The following is a 20538-nucleotide window of genomic DNA, read 5'->3' on the forward strand; positions in this document are numbered from 1 at the left end:
TCTGGGGCCATCAAGATTAACTTGCTTTGAAAGGGTCTGAAAGTGGGAGGAATTGACCTTCCACCAGCTGAGGATATCAAAATGTTTATTGATGAAGGTGATCTGAAAGGTTTTGAAATGCAATGATTCCTGGAGCCACCACATGGTGGATTTGGAAAAATATATCAATAATAAATGGATGGTGATAGAGAAATGGCACCGGAGCTGTTAAAAAGTTACAAAAACTGCTTTCTACTCCCCTGTGAAATTGGGGTCAGCCCAAGTACCTCCCTGGAGCAGGGGGGCTTCGCCGCCGGCCACAGCGAGCCTCCCACCAATTCAGTCTGGTAGGATAATTATCTGTAGATGTTTCTTAACATAAATATGTAATTATTTGATACGTTTGCTCCTGTTTCAGGCTTCGTGTGAGTTGATGATGATTGTGGATAGGGGTGAATAGATCATTCACAGAGGATCAGGCCCTTGGAAGAGGCTGAGGGATTCATCTACCTCATCGTTGTGTTGCCCGGAAAGTTGAGCGAGTATTCCACGAGTTCTGGGACCATGTGAAGTCCTTGAGTGGCAATTGCTGGTCGGATCAACTGATGGCAGAAGCATCCGAAAGATATTTAAAGGGTTACTTGGAGGGCCTCCATGGGTCAAAATATCGCCATCCTCACATATTCTAACCAACTCAACTCATCCACATCCACTCACAAACCCCAAAACTTTCTGCAAAACCACTGAAAACATGCACTGCTTCTTCGTTGTCGCGTTTTTTCTTGCCTTTGTGAAAAGCGCCCTTGCGATCCCCAGCCTTGCTCCTCGAGCCGAGGTCCAAACAACCCAGAACAAAGGCCAGTCGAAATCCGAGTGCTTCGGCTTGTACTCCATCGGGTGCGGGATGTCGCCCTATTACAACCCACTTTGGAATTACGGTCTTGGCTATGGCACAGGTATCTTTGGAGGCGGCTGGCTGAACGGCGCCTACGGTGGCGGATACCCAGGACTCCTAATGGGAGGCGGATTGGGAGTTGGCGTGGGACTGGGAGGCGGGCTCTTCAAGAAGGATGTTTCAGATTCTACTAACGCTCACAACAACTTGGTTCGTTAAAGCTCAACTTTTTGCGCTCTCCGCAATAACATTTTCTTTCTTGAAGCCGTTCTCAGTCTACAAGGGAATTCGAGTTAACATACAACCCTCTATTGCCTGGTTTTTTCCACTTAGGCCTAAGAAATGTACGACAATCTTGAACAGGCCAACTAATTATCAATTCAAGAAACGACGATGGGTTTCCAATAATCAAACTTCTTGCATTTCATTTGTTAACTAACTCGGCTTTATAATCTTGTACAATCAAACCCCTAATCTTTTTCGTCACTCACAATTTGTAACCAAACTGTATGTATGTATATTACACATCATGATTGATCTTAATTTTCTCTCGAGTATCTAAGAAAAGTCATCTGCACTATTTTCAAAACACTTCGTGGGCTGAAAGACCATAGTGGGAGTCGAGTTGGATTGAAGAAAAGAGCTGTTTGCTTGCTACTTGGCTTTTGCACAAAGTAGATTTACTTTTAGTGTGTCAGAATCTAAAAGTGGCCTGCTACTTTCCCTTTGCACAGAAAATCCTCACTCAACCCGCTAGATTTTCCGGCCTCTTAGACATGTTTGTCTGATGAGAACGCAAAGAAATGTGTTAGATGGCGCAATGGTTGTTTTGCGACCAGCTTACATATTTCAAACAAAGTTTGCCCAAACCCAGCCCACAAACAAAACATCCATATCCAGAAAGCTGGATTTCTGGATGACAGTTTCCAGTAGGTTATGTATATTCCTACTTTAAGTTTTGCATGAATTGTTTCTTAGCAAGAATTCTTCAGGAAACAAAAATCAATGATCAGTCAACATGCTAAGAAAGTTGATTGTGAGGTGAATTTTTTTGATTCATAACATGTCAATGGGAGTAGTAGTGCTCTGGAGTTTCAAAAACAGACCATTGACAGCTTCAAAGACATCAGTATATAAGGCAGGGCCGCTACCCTTTTTTCAAAAACGTTTTAATCGTGCAGCGGTTTTCTTTGACCGCTGACACTGTAGTGTTGGCCGGTTTGTTAGCCCATTTCCGCTGCGCTGCGCTCCAGCGTGTGTAGCGGCAAAAAGCGCTGTAATGCCATAATGAGCGCTTTTTTTGCGGCCTGCCCGTGTCGCGTTCGGGGAAGTTTGCTTGTAGCAGCAACTACAGCTGAATCCCGGTAGTGTTGGCAACACTACGCTACATTATTGCTACTGATAACGTAGCGGGCCACCGTTACGGCTATTCATCCATTTGCTTTTGATTGAACTTGGTCATTTTCATGGGGGGAAAATGCGGGTATTCAAAGCGGTACTTTCAAACTCATCACGCAAGACTTTATTTGTTAAAACAAATTTTTATCTTTTGAATTTTATTTCAACTACATAAATATGAATAACATTCCATTTTTGACCTCGGTTACCGGTAATAAGTATCCAGTAGGGCCGGCTCGGCCGGAGAGATTTCAGGGAGTGTCCGTTGATGGAGGTGATGTGGAAAGTTCTGAGTATTAATGCCACGTAGACGTTCATGTCTTGATATAACTACATATATTTGCGGTTGTTCATGTTTCAGGCTTTGTGCGTGTTATGTCGTGTTACTGGTGACCGTAGATGAGGGTGAATACACATAAGATCATTCACAGGGTAGGGCCAGGCCCTTGAAACCGGTTGAGGGAATCATCCACCCTCATCCACCTCATCATCGTCTTGCCCGGGAAGTTGAGTGAATATTCCATGAGCACCGGGACAGAGCGAGACCAGGCGAGACCGGTGTGAGCTTGTCCTTGAGGCATGAGGGCTGGACGGAGCCAGCATCCAAAAAGTATTTAAAGAGCCGTTTGGAAGCCCACCATAGCTGAACACCACCATCCTCCCAGATTCCAATCTCCACTCCACTTATCCGCATCTGTTCGTAAACCCCATAACCTTTCTACAAAAGCATTAAAAAGATGCACTGCTTCTTCCTCGCCGCTATCTTCGTTGCCTTCGTGCAGAGCGCGCTTGCGATCCCCAGCCAGCTTGCCCCTCGAGCCGAGGTGCAAACAACCCAGAACAAAGGCCAGTCGAAATCCGAATGCTTCGGCATGTACTCCATTGGCTGCGGGATGTCGCCCCTTTACAACCCTCTCTGGAACTACGGTCTTGGCTATGGCACAAGTATCTTTGGAGGCGGCTGGCTCAACGGCGCCTACGGTGGCGGATACCCAGGTCTCCTCATGGGCGACGGATTGGGAGGCGGATTGGGAGTTGGTGTGGGACTGGGCGGCGGGCTCTTCAAGAAGGATGTTCCAGATTCCACTCATGCTCCCAACAACTCGGTGCGTTACAAGCTGAGCATTTCCTGCTCTCCTCAAGTACCTTTTCCTCCTTGATGCCGTTCTATGCGAGAGTCCGAGTTAACACACGATCCTTTATTGCCTGGTTTTCTCTGCTTAGGCCTAACTACGGCAATCGTAAACAGGCCAACCAATATCAACTCCAAAAACGGCGATGTATTTACAGCAATCAAACTTCAACAATTTCATTTGCTTGTTTTAAATAACTCATGTCTTTCTAATCTTGTATCAAAACCCCTAATATTTTCGTCACTCATGATTTATTATTTACCCAACGGTGTATCACAAATTATGGTCAATCTCCATCTTGCCTCCAGTTTTTTTCATGTTAGTCAATGTAGAAGAGCCCTTTCCCTCATAGCAAAAACACATTCAATTCCAAAAGACTGGTGTAGTGGTTGTTGAGTGAGATTGAAGGGAAGGTTGTCCCTACTTGGCTGCAAGAAGATAAGATCAAGCAGAAATGTGTCAAATACCTCAACAGCATTTTTCTGACTTTCTTAATTCAAACCAAGGTCAACAACCCACAAATAAAGAAATCCACATTGTAAATTCTGAGCTTTCTCAGGGACAGTAGAGTCATTGACAATGTGGAGGGTCATCATCACCCACCCTTATGCAACAAGGGCGTCTTTTCCACCATGTATGTTTGCGCTACAGTACCAGTCCAACCCATTTCCCAAATCATATGAATTTATGTCTTCTTCTTTGAAACACATTATTAACAATTGTTCCTTCTGCTCCTCCAACGTACTGTGATGATGGACAAATCACTCTTTATTTGGAATCTTAATTTGATTTCTTAGCCAGTATTAGTAGATGATAGACTTGACAAAAGATATAAAAACAAATTAGAAAAATGAGTCTTAATCACATCAGAGATAAGAACGAAAGAGAACACACAGAGTAAAGATTCTGCCTATACGGGAAACTGAACAATGAAAACAACACGTGAGATAAACAAGACTAGAACACAAGCAGACTGAAGAAACACAAGTTTTAGTAGCTAATCTAACCAAACACACAAAGAAACAAGACCATAATAAACATGAAAAAGCCGTTAAGTATTTGTTGATTTAGCTACTCCTGAAACGAGTTGACCTTTAGCGATTTGACTAGACAGATTGTTATTGGCAAACGTGTGAGTGTCCTGAGCAGATGATGATGTTGGATAGTTACTCTTTTACCTCATACGGTTTCTTCTTTTGTATCTTCACTCAACTTGACTCTTGATCTTGATGCATTGAGGAATTGACCAGCAGCAACAAACTTAACTAAGCCCCTCCCAAGGGCCTGAGGGACTTATGCCTTATTGGTCAAATTTGCCTGAGAGAAATGACAATAATCCTTACCTTTTTATGCTAAGGCTCCTGCACAGTTCTGCCTTGGTGTAATCACCCTCTATGTTTACACTTAGACTCTTGAGATGCCTGGCTATCTCCTGCCACGTTTGTCTGCATTTTTCTTCTTCCCAAACCCAAGATACAAGGCGTTGTGGAACTACTCTGAGGGACGAATAGAGCTTGAGAGGGATTTGGTGCTTGAAGGGCTGCCTCTCAGGGGAACAAGAAAAAGATTATAAGAGTATGGACTCTTAAGGAAAGGTGTGGCTATAGAGGATTCTTGAGGTATGTCTGTATGGTTTTACTTTAATGGGTATACTAATCTAATAGTAGGATTCAAGGATAATATAAAGTCTGTCCAATCTGACATATTTGGCATAGACTTGAGGGTAGACTATATAAAAAATATTATGGGGCTGGGTTGTGGTTGGAAGAAAAGATGAAACAGTGAAAATTCTCAATCAAGGGGCTGAGGCTGAAAATGCTATGGGGATGGAAAGTTCTGGAATGAGGCTGGAATGTGGAGAGACAATGAAACATCAGAAGAAAGGGATTACATATCATATTAGAGGCTGAAAAGGGATGGGCTGATACCAAAGGGGACATGGATTAACCAAGATGGAATCTCTATGGTTATCACATGTGTGGCTAATTCCAAATTGGGGTTGTTATGCTGGATTGGGAAGGGAGGAAAAGGTGATGAATATCCAGGGTCTTTCCTAATAGTCTGGCTCTGTCTGATGGGTGAATTTCTCCCACTTGTGCTTAGCTGGGTGCTTGAGGATTACACTGCCAGCATAATTGGCTGGGCTGAGTTTATCCCAGTTAAACTGGGATGCACTCAAACAATTTAAACTTGGGTGATCTCAACTGATGAAATATAAATCCAAGGTACCCCCCTTGGGTTTATATTTAATTGGTTGAGATCAACCAATTTTAAATTGGTTGAGTGCATTCCAGTTAAACTGGGATGACTTCAACCCAGCCAAATATGCTGGCAGTGTTATTGAGTTGGTGTAGGTGGGTATCCAGAAGGTGGGAAAAAAAGGGTGAAGAGAGAATGGAGGGGGCCTTTTGATGGGTATGAGTTGTCCTGGCCTTGATCCTTAAGGGAGGTGGGTGCTTGAGTATTCCAGAGAGGGTTATATTGAGGGAAAAATACTTTATTTTGGTGCCATATTCAGGATTGGCTTACCACAGCGTGTAGTAAAAAAAACTTCATGCTGGCAAAACAGAGTCAAGGTATAACTATTTTACAAATGAGCTCCCTCGGAATCTTGAGTGAACAGGTCCAAATGTATTTTCTCACGCAGTTGGTTGGCAAGGCTGGACATCAGTCCTGGATACCTGTCTTTTTTTTTCTCGAGGAAAGTGTATGCACTAAAATGATGTTTTATGGACCTCAGGCTTGGCTTTTGTGTAGTTTATTAAGATCTTATTTAATTGCACGCTCTTAAAACCAGTAGTAGTGAAAACTAAAAACAATGAAAGTTAATAAAATGTTAGGAAAAATAAATCAATATATAGTCTAATGAGGTTTACCTATGATGGTGCAATTGATAGTAACGACAGACTAATTGAGACGGTGTGAAGTTTCAAGGATAACAAAAACTAAAAAATAAACAATAGAGCTGAGTTGATGAGAATGAATAAGAACAATTTGAACAGTAAAACCATCTACCTATCCTCCTCCCCCTGAACAGTTGTATTCTTCACAGTTGACGCTTACAAATTTTATTGGCTGACACTGAGTGAGTTGTTGATGCTTTCAGGATGAGCGTTGATACTAGATGGTCTGATATCAACAACTTTACCTTGGTCGATACCGACGTTGATCGTTGACGAGTTGATCTGAGTTGAGCCGTTTTATTCTTCTCGTCTTGAGTTCTTCAAATTGGTTCCGGTTTCCGTTTCTAAGTTCTACGTGTTGGAATGTTCTCAAGATGTAATTTGATTTCATGTGACATGTGAATGACATTTCATCCAACATTTTGCAACCCACCAGCTTCAAAGTGTTATTATGAGCAAGGAATGATGGAATTTGATGATCTTGGAGCATCAAAAATGAGCCAAGATGCAGGGCTTTCTTAATATCCAAAAATATTGGTGAAATCTTCAGAGGTAAGGGAGCTATTGCAACATTTCTTGAAAATGGTGTTCTTGGCCATTCCTCTCAGGCCTAAATCACCAATACCGCATGAGTCCCTCCAGTGGAGGCGCTTTGCGCCTCAACCCTTGGACTTAGCTAAGTTTGAAGTTTGCAGCAGCAAACCAAGCGACTCAAGACCGGAAACAAAGTGAGTGAAAATTTTCACCCGTGAAACTTGAAATTAGAGAAGTCTCTCCGCGCACAACACCATAATGCATATTCAATATGTACTGGAGGACTTCCCATGCAATCTGGGACTCTCACAGATGTCAATATAGACCCGAAAAGTCTAGATTTTTGCAGGGAAATTTAGCTTTTTGGGGTCCAGGTCACTTCTGGGAGACCCGCAGATTCCGACGGGAAGTCCTCCACTAGTCCTGAATTACTCCTAACACGTACACACACATACACAGATGGGGTGTTATTTTTCTGAGTTTCAAAAACAGACCATTGGCTTCAAAGGCATCAGTAAGGCAGGGCCACTGCCCTTTTTTCAAAAAGGTTTTAATGGTGTAGCGGTTTTCTTTGACCACTGACTAGGGTTGAAAGTGGATCGGGTCGACCCGCCGGGTACCCGACCCGTGTCGGGTCTGGGGCCGGGTTTGGGTCGGCTGTTGTCTCAAAAACTAGTTTTTGACCCTACCCGCTACAGACCCGCTAGATTTTTGGGTTGGGTTCAGGCAGCGTATTTTCTACGATGCCTCCAACAGTAAATTTGGGTGTTTTTGGCGCCTACTAGGTCGGGTCGACCCGAGACCCGTCGGGTCAGAAACCAACCCGACCCAAAACAGTAAGATGCTGGGTTGGGTTTGGGCAGCATATTTTCAAAACTAACCCAACCCAACCCGACCCGCACTAAATTCCGGGTTGGGTTTGGGCACTGTTTTCCAACCCAAACCTGACCCGGTTTCATCCCTACCGCTGACACTGTAGTGTTGGCCGGTTTGTTAGCCCGTTTCTGCTGCGCTGCGCTCCAGCGTGTGCAGCGTCAAAAAGCGCTGTAATGCTATAGCAGGTGCTTTTTTTGCGGCCTGCCCGTGTAGCGTTAGCGGAATGTTGCTTGTAGCAACTACCGGTTAATCCTGGTAGTGGAGGACTTCCCGTTGGCATTTAGAGAGCTCTAAATGCCCCTCTAACTCCTAAATTAAGACCTATACCAAATCAACAATCAGTGCGCATGAAAATCATGAGCTGTAGGGTTAGGAAAACATTTTCCCTTCTACCAAAAATTAAGAGTCCGGGTGTGTAAATTGAGATCTGTGAGGCTCCCAGACTCGACTGGAAGTCCTTCAGTGTTGAACGTAGCGGGCCACCGTTACGGCTATTCATCCATTTGCTTTTTGAACTTTGTCATTTGCATGTGTGGAACTTGCGGGTATCAACTACATACATATGAATAACATTCCATTTTTGACCTGGGTTACCGGTAATAAGTATCCAGTAGGACCGGCTCGGCCGGAGAGATTTCAGGGAGTGTCTGTTGATGGAGGTGATGTGAAAAGTTCTGAGTATAATGCTACGTAGACGTTCATGTCTTGACATAACTACATATATTTGCGGTTGTTCATGTTTCAGGCTTTGTGCGTCTTATGTCGTGTAATTAATGGTGACCGTAGATGAGGGTGAATACATAGATCATTCACAGGGTAGGCCAGGCCCTTGAAACCGGTTGAGGGAATCATCCAACCTCATCATCATCTTGCCCGGGAAGTTGAGTGACTATTCCATGAGCACCGGGACAGAGCGAGACCGGTGTGAGCTTGTCCTTGAGGCATGAGTGCTGGACGGAGCCAGCATCCAAAAGGTATTTAAAGAGCCGTTTGGAAGCCCACCATAGCTCAGAACACCACCATCCTCCCAGATTCCAATCGACTCAACTCATCCACATCGCCTGCAAACCCCAAAACCTTTCTCCAAAACCACCGAAAACATGCACTGCTTCTTCCTCGCCGCTATCTTCCTTGCCTTCGTGCAGAGCGCGCTTGCGATCCCCAGCCAGCTTGCCCCTCGAGCCGAGGTGCAAACAACCCAGAACAAAGGCCAGTCGAAATCCGAGTGCTTTGGCATGTACTCCATCGGCTGCGGGATGTCGCCCCTTTACAACCCTCTCTGGAACTACGGTCTTGGCTATGGCACAAGTATCTTTGGAGGTGGCTGGCTCAACGGCGTCTACGGTGGCGGATACCCAGGTCTCCTCATGGGCGGCGGATTGGGAGGCGGATTGGGAGGTGGATTGGGAGTTGGCGTAGGACTGGGCGGCGGGCTCTTCAAGAAGGATGTTTCGGATTCCACTAATGCTCCCAACAACTCGGTACGTTACTGAGCATTTCCTGCTCTCCTCAAGTACCTTTTCCTCCTTGATGCCGTTCTATGAGAGAGTCCGAGTTAACACACGTGCCTTTATTGCCTGGTTTTCTCTGCTTAGGCCTAACAAACATACGGCAATCTGAAACATTCAAAAAACAGTGATGGATTTCCAGCAATTAAACTTCATCCATTTCATTTGCTTGTTTTAATCAACGCACGGCTTTTTAATCTTGTATCAAAACCCCTAATATTTTTCTTCGCTCATGATTTATTATGAACCCAACTGTGTATCACAAATTATGGCCGATCTCCATCTTGCCTCCAGCTTTTGTCATGTTAGTCAATGTAGAAGAGTCCTTTCCCTGATAGCAAAACCACATTCAATTCCAAAAGACTGGCGTAGTGGTTGTTGAGTGAGATCAAAGAGGGAAGCCCATCCCTACTTGGCTGCAAGAAGATAAGATCAAGCAGAAATGTGTCGAATACCTCAACAGCATTTTTCTGACTTGCTTAATTCAACCCAAGGTCAACCCAAAAATGAAGGAATCCATATTGTTAATTCTGAGTTTTCTTAGGGACGGTAGAGTCATTGACAATGTAGAGGGTGATCATCCACCACCGTATTAACACTCGTTCTTTCTGCTGTACACACACACCTACACAGATGGGGTGTTATTTTTCGAAGTTACATTGTCTCACAAACTACAGGAGCGCTACACCCTCTCTTTACACTGTGAGAGGAATGCTAAGCAAGAATGAATGGCAAAACAAAGCAGAGAAAAGAGAACAAAACAAAACAAAAGAGATGCGGGTACTAAGTGAAGTGGGCCCTAATACATCTTGCAGATGCCAACACCGCTCTCGCGAGCAGGGGCCAAAAAAGAAGCGAACTCTGGCGACGTAACAGCAGAGGCGGGTTTCTCAAGTGCCAACACGCTGTTGACAGTTTCCGAAGACTTGCAAAGCTTCGAGATATTCGGTGTATCTCATTTTATAAGGCAAGATACCATACGACCTAGCATGGCTTTCCAAATCAACCATATAAAAAAAAAAAAGGTTCTCTCAGCATTGGGAGGGATGTGTTGGTGGACAGAGGGAGAGACTCAACTATATCTCGGTGAGGGTGAGTTGCCAGGGAGGAAAGCCTCTGAATCGGAGCGATCTTCCGCCCAAGACGAGGAGTAAATCCGGCAACCCGATCGAAGTAGCTGCACCACGAATTTCAGGTAAGCAAGCTATAAAACTGATTAGGTGGATGGGGGGGGGGGGGGGGACATACAGCAGATTTTAGTGCCGATATTTTTGACGTTAAGGTCATCGAGGTTGAGTTTAGTTTGTTTATTCAAAGCGACGATCTCGACGAGCGCCTTGGTGACTTTGACGAGGTGTTCGTGGCCTTGATGACGGTCGATGAGGTTGATGGTGATCGTGTTCGAGCCGAGCGAGCCGGCCGAGGCGGTGTTCGCAGACATGAATCCTTTCTTCGCGGACGGGGGGGCCTTGGCGATCGGACGGTAGGAGATCTCGAATTTCGATTGGATCTGCACTTCTTCGGTCAGCTTCGGCTCGATCGAGGCCCACATTATGTGCTCGTTTCCACTCGTAAACGTGGGCAATGTCGCGAGATAGTTTATTAGCTCGGTTTTGTGTGACTTCATCAGTCCTTTGTCGCCATTGATATAGGTAAGTCAGTTTTTTCCCGCTCTTTTCGTTCAGGCTCGATTGAAAAAGGGAGCACGGACCACGTTCGTCGTAGAAGGTAATTTCTTTGATCCCAGCCTCCATCGACCAGAGGAGGGTTTTAGCAAAGTTTTCTCGCATAGCAACGAGTTCGAGAGATTGCTGATGTTTCAATCTCTCTAAGCGACTGAGGCCGATATAGGAGAAGAGATGGGGGATGGCGAAGAAACGATGAAGCTGGTAGTTGATCGGGATCCAGATGATTGCCAGATGCGCGGGCAGTTTCTTGATCGCCCTGAGATCCTTTCGCACGTCGCGGGTGCGCACCCGACAGGCTATCAAGACCTCGTCTGCTTCGTCGACCAGCTTCTTGATCACGGAGATCGTCAGTCGGATCCCATGGGAAACCAGGTGAAGAAGGTGCAATAGGACGAAGGTTCCAGCGAGGCTGAAGGCTACTATGGCCCGGACGGGCTTCGAGGCAGTCATGGCTTGGGCTTCGTCTGGTGGGTGGAAATAAAATCGGGGGCCAAGTCTTGAGCTAGAGGCTGATGGAAGTCGAGGTTACAGGTCTCCGCGACTCATCAAGAGCTCATCGATGGAAAAGCGTTGCGGCTGGCACTCCGTCCTTGTTTGCTTGGGAATAACTGTGTGTGCTGGGATTTCCGTCTTTTCAGTTTGGCATTTTCGTGTGGAGCCGAGTGGAAGCGACCGCAACAGAGTTTCGGCCGAGGGACGGAGAACAGGGTGTCTGGCCCCCCGGGGGGCACGGGCGGGGACAGAGGGCGACTCGGATCAGCCCATTCCACAACCAACAACGAAAGAAAAGGACGATGAGCGTGAGCAGACTCATCCGAAAGGACAGCGAAAGAGAACAGAAAAACTGACTCGCGATTGCTATGTGCCCAGGACGATCGATTCACGTATATCCATCTGAGGTCAGAAACCTCGTTGTGGTGCTATGCGGATGACCAGGTGGACTGGGCCCTGGAAGACCTTGAAGATCGTATGTCTTTGGATCAAACCACCTCTCTTTTTTGGATGCTCGATCGCTGATGATCGGGTGATGGTCCTGCAGGGGTTGACCAATCCGCCTGGGACATGATTCCGCCGTACCAGAACGAGGATGACGAGGGTAAGCTCTCCCAGCCCATCCCCCAACAAAAGCACGCAAATCGAGGCGCGACGACTGAGTGTTTACGAGCATGAGCCAGGTATCTTGCCGTCCCACTCGCATCCATCCTACCCATTTGGGAACCCGTACGACCCGAGCCAGACCCCAGTCCAAGCGCCGCAACTAGCCCGGGTGATCAACCAGCCCTTGGCGGTCGGCTCGGCGCTCCTGCTGCCGTCGGCCAGCGCCGAGCCAGGCCAGGCGTACTGGGCCGAGCTGGCCACCGACCGCCTCCTGCGCCCCTCCGGCCCCCCCGAGCCGCTCGACGACCTCCATCCCGACGACCTCCCGCCCGACCAACTCGACCTCCCCCATCACCATCGCTCCACCGATCCCCGCCACCTCGTCCCTCCTCCCAACATCTCCCCTAACCTTGCGACCCCCAATCCTAACTCCTATCGCCCCCCTCCTTCCGCTCAGACCGCTGCCGACCAGACTGAGTTTTTCGGATCTGAGGAGGACGACGAGCAGTCCGGCGAAACCGGTGCTATGGTCGAATAGTACCCCCCATCTGTATCCTCCATGTTGTACAAACGCGCCTGTGTTGTATATCTTAAAGCCTGTTGAAAATGTTCATGACATCGTTTTTGACTCTATATAATATACTACGTACAGCGATTCGCCTTGAGTCTGAGGAATGTCATGAGCAACGGTCATGAGATGAGCAACCGTCGCAGATGAGCCTTGACAAGGCTCATCCGGAAGACTGGAATCAGAAGACAATGTCACATGGCCCAGCCGAATAGAATGAGCGTAAGAATTGGCCGAGGCTTGCAGAATATAAATAGCCACCCCCCACCCACTTTGGTTGCCTCCTCATCAGCATCAACAGGACATCTCCAGCCCCACCTCCCCGAAGCCCAGCCAACGAATAGATCCCGCCTTAAACACCCAGTCCACCTTTCGACATGCGTTTCACCATCGCCGCCGCCCTGTCCCTCGCGCTACTGAACTCGGTCTGCGCCAATTTCCTCGGGGGCGTCCTCCAACCGGTATCACTTTTGCCAGTCCCATCGATTTTCGGTCAGCAAAACGGCGGGGTTAGCTGTGGCAACCAGGGCAATGCCGCCTTGAACGCAAACATTCTTACCCAGGTCCAGTGCAGCGGAGGCGACAACGCCCCCCAAATCAGCTGTGGCAACCAAGGTCACGCCGTCGCCAACCTCAATGTGCTCACCAGCATTGACTGCGTCAGCCAGTGAGGACAACTTGTCCGGGCCCATCGAACATATTCGATTCCTGGAGGTAGGCACGCTTCTTTTGACGCCCAAAAGCGTGCAAACGGCCACTGACTTACTTGCATCCTCATTGCTCCAGCCCTCTTCATCGGTTATCGAAGTAGGACTTGCTGCCTGAACAATCGGCTTTACCCATCTGCGCAGGTCCCTCCTGAAAGATGCTGTTTTTCTTTCTGATAGTTTCACATTTACAGCCATCCATCGCTCTTTACCCACTTGTTTCAACAGCACTTTCTTCACCCATAATTAGTTTGAGCCTCTTGTACACGCCTTGAAAGTATTCGACATTCGTTTTTTCCACTTGCTTTCGTCCAACCGAGAGATTGGCTCAACCTGGACATTCAACCAGTGACCAATGTGATGAATTTTGCGAGATGATTCTGTCCAACGTTTGGTGGGGTCAAATCACCACATAAATACCACCTTAATTAACAGGCCTATCACAGTGCTACTGGAGGATCAATCGTTCTCAATGCGTGCCCTCGGGTGGACATAGCGCGGCGCGATCTGCCTTGGGACCTTGAAATTTGGTTCTCGCTTACATCGCGAACCTGAACGTAGCCTAAACAAAGATCACCAATGTAGATGAGCGCCGAGCGGTACAACCGGCCACGGGGAGGGGGAACACACAACTCCCCTCGATGGCCAGGTTGTTCCGGTCATTGAGCCTCAATGACTGGTCCGTTCCAGCAGTTAAAGCACCCGCTTCCCGGGGAGGCTACTCGGCATGTCAGTCGCTTTTTTTTGTTGCACTTTTTTTTGCTGTTGTTGCAAATCCACAACCAAATTATATGTGTCAGCATATATCGGCGATCACGCTTGAGCCGGGTAGCTGGTCCATACACCCCGGGCAAACCGGGGTCATGACAGGCATACAGGTTGCACAGTCCTGCATGTCACATAAAAAATTCCCGCGCCCTGTGTCATGCATCATTTGCAGGACAGGCTTTCATGTATGTGAGCTGTAGCTGACAGGTCTGTGAAAGCCTCTGCACAGGACCCTGGAACGCGCGGCCAGAACACAGTAACGAAAATCAATTCAAAACCGTGGGATTCATACATTTTTGAAAGAGGTTTTTCTTCATTTCTTTCAAACTTTTGCCACATGTTTAGGATAAGATGGCAGTACATTATTTTCCCTTTAAGCGTACATGTGCCCATCTTTTCAGATTGAGTATATCATGTTTAGTTGTGAGCCAAAGTGGCTTGGAACATTCATACATTTTGGTTACTATGTTCTGGCCGCGCGTTCCAGGGTCCTCTCTGCACAGTCACTGTGCATGTGACATGTTGGAGATGTGAGCTGCATGTCATGATCCGGACAGCTTGTCATGTATATGTGACAGGACCTGCATGACCTGACATGCATACAGGACCATGCAACCTGTACAGCTCTCATGACCCCGATTTGCCCAGGGTGATACCGGTCATCAAGGTAGAACTCTTGATGCCGGGTGCGTATATCCTACTTTCTCGTACATCCGGCCATCGAAAGGAGTGCGAAATGTCCTCTCAATGGCTGGGGTCATCAAGAGCAACACACTGATAGCCGGCCATCAAGAGGGTGTACACACTCCCATCAATGGCCCATCTATTCCAGCCATTGAGGGGAGTGTGAATCTCCTCTTGATCATTGTCAGGTACACACTCCCTTCGCGACCTGCCATCCGGCCTTCAAGAACAACTCACCAAGCCTTCAATGGCTGACCCCAACCGGTCATCGGGAGGGGATCAAACTACTCCCCTCAATGGACATTTTGTTCCGGCCATTCTGGTCCGTTCCAGTAGGACCAATACCCGCGCCGGCAATTGGTATTGACCCGCGCCGGCGATTGGGACCAATACCCGCGCCGGCGATTGGTATTGGTCATACTGGATGAGATCCTCCCGCGGCTGGGTGGGAGGGTAGGCACCTGAGATGGTCAGCATACGTACTTGACCTTTTTTTTTTGTGTGTACATAACCATGGTGATTCTACCAAAGCAGAATTGCATAATCCGCTGGGTTGATGTGAGAATTGGAGTTACGTGTTATTACTAAGAGAAAATTACTAATGATGACTAAGAATGATATGCGTATTTATGCATGAAAGCTAACTTAATTAGTTTGTTAAGATTCTCGGCCTTCATTTGAATTTCCGATACGAATAACCTTGGGAATAGGAAATACGGATTCCTTTTATTTTGTGATTAGACTTGTAGCAAGAAATCCAAAAGCAAACGCGCACAGACCTTATTGTAAAATATAAAAGAAGCTTCCTTTCTTAATTGTACCTTTTCCCCATCGTAATATTTTTGTTCTTTTTGTATCATTATCATCAGCGCAAATCCAATCGTTATCTTATCCAAATCCATATCTGAAGAGAGTCCTTATAAGAAATCAATCCTTTATAATTCTGAAGTGTGCCTGTCGTTGTCATTAGCTTGTCTGTAGACATTTGTGAGAAATCATCTCTGGCCTGTCCAATCTTCAATCGTAATACTCTAGTCATTACAGTCGACCCTGCGGTTGGGGTTTTTTTGGTTCCCTCCTTTCCATTGTGCCTCTTCCCATTTGTCCTTATCTTTGTCAAGTTGTCAAAACGACAACCCTCCATATTTAGTTTGGCAGCAGGGACTCGCCAATTCTACCTGAGTCCGATGCCCAATTGGATGTTCTTGAAAGTAAAGACGGCGCCAGCCCCCCGTTAGTCCAGACAGCGCAGAAGCAAACGCGTCTCCGCTGACATAAAGCGCGGCGACAGGACCACCGATGACGCGGCAAGTCAGCCACTCCACTGGATAGAGGCCGCTGCAGCGTGGAATGTACTCGGTAATTATACGCTGGGGTTCTGAGGCGGCTCCGCCGCCTGTACCTAATTCACCTTTGTGATGCTTCCCAATTGCCTGTCTATTTGTTGTTGAAATAGTATATTAAGCCACTATCTATGTCTAACTTAGCTGATTCCCCCCTCCTGAGGGGAGCAAAGGGAGCTCCAAAGGAGGGACTTATGCGCTATGTCAACCCTGTAGGAATTCAGGATCAGACCACCCGCAGCAACAAGGAAGCTAGCACGGTTAGACAGAAACCCAGAAACCCCAGCTGCACAAAGAGGTAAGCCCCCCTCCAGCAGTCCAGACCCAGAACCCTAACCCAACTCTCTAGCTGACAAGCTCCGCTTGCTCACTTGTAGATACGGCAACCTTAGAGCATCTCCAACAGTCCGGGGGTGGATTGGGTCGCCTCTAGCGGCCCACAACCAGATGTCCCGGACTGTCACACATCTATCACAACAGTCCAAATAATGGACTGTCCAAACCAAGCTGGGGTGAGTTGGCCTGCCAGGTAGAAACCCGGCAACAAGTGTCATCCGCCGACTCAAAAAACATGAATCCTCCATCAATATGGACCCGATTGAGTATAGTACATCAAGCGCGTCTGGGCACATGCCCCAGTCCCGCGCGGCCGAGCGCCACCGGGGGTTTGGGGGGTGCCCAGGGGGCTTGATCGGGGAGGTTGGGCGGGCCGCGGATCTTGGCACATGCCCAAGTCTTGCCTGGCCGGCCCCAAGCTCTGGGCCGATGAGATCACCGGCAGCCGTGCCGGCAACTACACCTCAACCACCCACCACACCCACTCAACAACAACACAAGAACAAAAAATCTTTCCAGGTGAGTAAATTTCTACTACTTAGTGACTGCTGAGTCCATTTTTCTGATTGAGGGTTTTTTTCTTGTTGACCACTTTTTTGTAGATGTCCACCTCCGAGGAACTGGAGCTCAAGGCAAATCAAGAAAAGGCCAAGGCGCTCGTCGAGGATCTGCGGGATGTGAACAAGAAGATTGCTCAACAGGAAGTAATCAAAAAGGCCAAAGCCAAGATCAATGATAAACGAACCTACGAAAACAATCGACTTGCCCATAAAGAACGAAAACCGAATGCAATGATTAAACCCGAGGTCCGCGAACTCATACGCGAGAATGTTATTGGAAGCAGTATGAAGGTGGTTGATGCTGAGAAAACCTTCAAAGTATCGCGACGTCAAATTCAGCGTATCAAAGCTGAAGATCCAAACCTTGTCAAGACGCAAAAAAAACGCCCCAGCAAGTTCACCGACGAGATGAAGACTGAGATCCTCATGCAGCTTGATCAGCGATCCTCGACTACACTTCCAGAGCTTGCTAAGTTCCTCAAGGACGAGTTCGACGTCAAAATATCGACTCAGGCAATCAGCAACCTGATCCATGATATGGACATATCATGGAAACAGGCTACCAACATACCGGCGTCGTGGAATCAGCCCTACCTTACTCAGCAACGGGCTAATTTTGTGAATCGCCGTGGGCTTGATCTTGGGCGGAAGGTCGTGTACGTCGATGAGGCTGGATTCGATCTTCACTCGGGTCGATCTCACGGATATGCTCCCTCCGGTAGGTGTTTTCTCTTCCTTTCTTTTTTGGTTTCTTGCTGACTTTTGCGTTGAATCAAGGCCAACCTGCTGTCTTGAGTCTTGTACCCAAGGCGAAGCAGGTGACCTTGATAGGTGCCCTGTCGGAGGAGGGTTTCGTCTATCACGAACTCCTCAACGCGGACAACACCAAGGCTAAGGGGGTAGGCGCGGATCAGTTCTGCCTCTTCCTTGGGAGCCTTGGTGCTAGGCTTCCTCCCGATTCTATAATCATCATTGATAATGCTCCGATCCACCGAGGCGAGCGCTTTGACGAGGTCCGACAATCGCTCAGCACCTCGAAATCGATTCAGATCGAATTCCTTCCGAAATACTCCCCGTTCCTCAATCCAATCGAGTACAGCTTTCACTCGATTAAAACCTATGTCCGATCAAAAGAGCCGCCCAATCAAACAGCTTTAGTTACCGAGATCAAGAACGCAATCAACGAAGCAATTACCCCGGAAAAGTCAACCCATTTTTTTTCTCATTGTCGGCGTCTTTACCGCCCATGTTCTGAATACCAGGAAATCACTGGGCCCATCTTGGCTGCCCCTTCCTAAAATTAGGTATTCTAATGCTTATTACTATTATTATTATGTATTACACATCGATAAATAAATAAAAATAAAAATAAAGATAAAAAATGTATCTAAATAGTAGTAATATACATCTATGTGATATAGCTAGCAATGAATAACCCTAACATGCAAATCTGGAAAGTGATGACAGTGAGGAAGGGGTGCGATGACCCCTTCACCATGGAATGGTGAGCTTTAGTGTGCGTGGCACCCTCGTTTGGCCTCGGCCAAGCGGGGCTTTGTGCCGAACCCCGCCAACTTGGCCATGTGCCAAGCGGGGGTTTCGGGTGTGCCACGCGCGCTTTGGGCTTGGCCAAGCGGGCTTGGGCTTTTCACCCCCGAACTTGTGCATGTGCCCAGACGGGCTTGATGCACTATACCTGGAGTGGATCGAAGATGAAACCAAAGAACTAGCTTCACTTCAAGCAACACTCACATTGCTCATTCACCAAAGAAATCACGTTATCAAGCAAGGCGGATCTACTTTTGGACAACAGGAAATTCATCGGAACCAACTTCAAGGTCATGAACAGCTCATCAATGATTATTTTTCCAAACGGCCAGTATACACACTAGACACGTTCTGTTGGTGTTTCAGGATGAGACAACCTTTGTTTCTGAAGATTGTGGATGCAATTGTCAAGGAGGACAATTACTTTGTTCAGAAAAGAGATGCAGCTGGTTGTTTAGGTTTTTCACCCTTACAAAAGGCAACTGCTGCTATTAGGATGCTGGCCTACGGATACAGTGCTGATTCACTTGATGAATACCTGCGAATAAGTAAGTTTTTTGGCTTTTTTCCTGTTTAAAAAATCTACGTGACCAATGCCTGATTGAGGTATCATGAATGATAGGTGAAAGTACTGCTCTCAAGAGTCTCAGGCGATTCTGTCAGGCCATTGTCAAGATTTACGGCAACAAGTACTTGTGAAGTCCAAACGCAGCGGATTTGAAACAAATACTGGCGGTTTCAAAAGAGCGCGGATTTCCTGGAATGATTGGCTCGTTGGACTGCATGCACTGGTGCTGGAAAAACTGCCCAAAGGCAGACCACGGTACATACTTGGGAAAAGAAAAGGAGCCAACAGTCGTGCTTGAGGCGGTAGCAACACACGACTTATGGCTTTGGAACACGTTTTTTGGCCTTCCAGGAACGCTCAACGACATCAAAATCTTGGATTGATCCCCTCTTTTCCAGAAGGCTCAAGATGACACCGCTCCTGTGGTTTCCTACAAAGTTAATGGAAACACGTACAACCTTCTGTATTATCTCACCGATGCAATCTATCCCAAATATTTGACCCTAATACAGTCCATCTCGGCGCCGCAAGGTTAGCAAAACAAGCATTTTGCAAAAACGCAGGAAGCGTACCGGAAAGACATTGAGCGTGCATTTGGCTGCTTGCAAGCTCAATATGCTATCATCTGACTTCCCGGCCGTCTTTGGGATCACGGCACACTGTGCTTAATCATGAAGACTGTAATAATTCTTCATAACATGACGATTGAGGATGAATCCGGAAGCAAATATGAATACAATCACCGGTACAATCAAAATGCTAGGACAGAAGAAGAACTAGCTACTAGCAAGTCCTCTGAAAATGATTTCAATCTGTTTCTTCTGCAATATCAAACCCTCCGAGACATTGATGCTCACGACCGTCTCAAGAAGGATTTGATTGAACATCTCTGGAAGAAAAAGGGCTTGGAGGCTTGAAATCAATTCCTTGTCATTTCTATTTACTTTTATTTCTCTCTCTCTAGTTAAAAACTGTCTCCTCTCCAAAGGTTGTTTTTTACTCATTTCTTGATTGACAATACAAAGATTTTTTTATCATTTTCATCATTTGAGGAAACAAATTGAAAGACACGTGTATGATTTGTTTGTTGTTTGAGGAAAAGAAGAAAAGGAACAATTTTGTTTCTTCACAATTTCACAGAGGGGAGTCAGAACAGAAAAAAGGGTTGTGTATAATTACAAGCTACATGTAACAATCAGTAACCTCTTTTTTCTTTTTTTCCCAATAAGCTACTGAGGGACCATCCAATCCAGTGAGAATCACGGACATTGTTCGATGCTCCTCTGCTGATTCCATTGCCGCTTTCACCAAAGCCGTTCTTTCTCTAGCAATTTTGACAAGAGATTCTTGCATCTTGATGACTTTCTCCAACAACGCTTCCTTGTTCCTTTTTCTTTTAGCTGCTTTGCTCCCATCTGGACGGCCCTCATCTCCAAGAACACGT

The 20538-nt window shown here is 46.8% G+C and overlaps 4 protein-coding genes across 4 annotated transcripts; 3 read left to right on the top strand and 1 right to left on the bottom strand.

Annotated features, from left to right (window-relative positions):
- Positions 1-883: 883 nt before the first annotated feature.
- PtA15_4A642 (uncharacterized protein) lies at positions 884-1122 on the top strand (the record flags this gene model as incomplete). Its single annotated transcript, XM_053168547.1, has 2 exons — positions 884-1012; positions 1096-1122. 2 exons carry the CDS (start codon positions 884-886, stop codon positions 1120-1122), a joined length of 156 nt encoding a protein of 51 aa, XP_053019745.1.
- Positions 1123-10116: 8994 nt separating this feature from the next.
- On the bottom strand, positions 10117-11364 carry PtA15_4A643 (uncharacterized protein; the record flags this gene model as incomplete). The annotated part of the gene is made up of 4 exons (XM_053168548.1): positions 10117-10219; positions 10304-10403; positions 10475-10858; positions 10938-11364. 4 exons carry the CDS (start codon positions 11362-11364, stop codon positions 10117-10119), a joined length of 1014 nt encoding a protein of 337 aa, XP_053019746.1.
- A 344-nt stretch (positions 11365-11708) lies between these two features.
- PtA15_4A644 (uncharacterized protein) lies at positions 11709-12550 on the top strand (the record flags this gene model as incomplete). Its single annotated transcript, XM_053168549.1, has 4 exons — positions 11709-11714; positions 11785-11881; positions 11954-12010; positions 12090-12550. 4 exons carry the CDS (start codon positions 11709-11711, stop codon positions 12548-12550), a joined length of 621 nt encoding a protein of 206 aa, XP_053019747.1.
- A 407-nt stretch (positions 12551-12957) lies between these two features.
- Positions 12958-13251, top strand: PtA15_4A645 (uncharacterized protein; the record flags this gene model as incomplete). The annotated part of the gene is made up of 1 exon (XM_053168550.1): positions 12958-13251. One exon carries the CDS (start codon positions 12958-12960, stop codon positions 13249-13251), a length of 294 nt encoding a protein of 97 aa, XP_053019748.1.
- Positions 13252-20538: the final 7287 nt, after the last annotated feature.

The sequence above is a fragment of the Puccinia triticina genome, chromosome 4A (genome assembly GCF_026914185.1).
Source record: "Puccinia triticina chromosome 4A, complete sequence".
In the NCBI taxonomy this organism is placed as follows: domain Eukaryota; kingdom Fungi; phylum Basidiomycota; class Pucciniomycetes; order Pucciniales; family Pucciniaceae; genus Puccinia; species Puccinia triticina.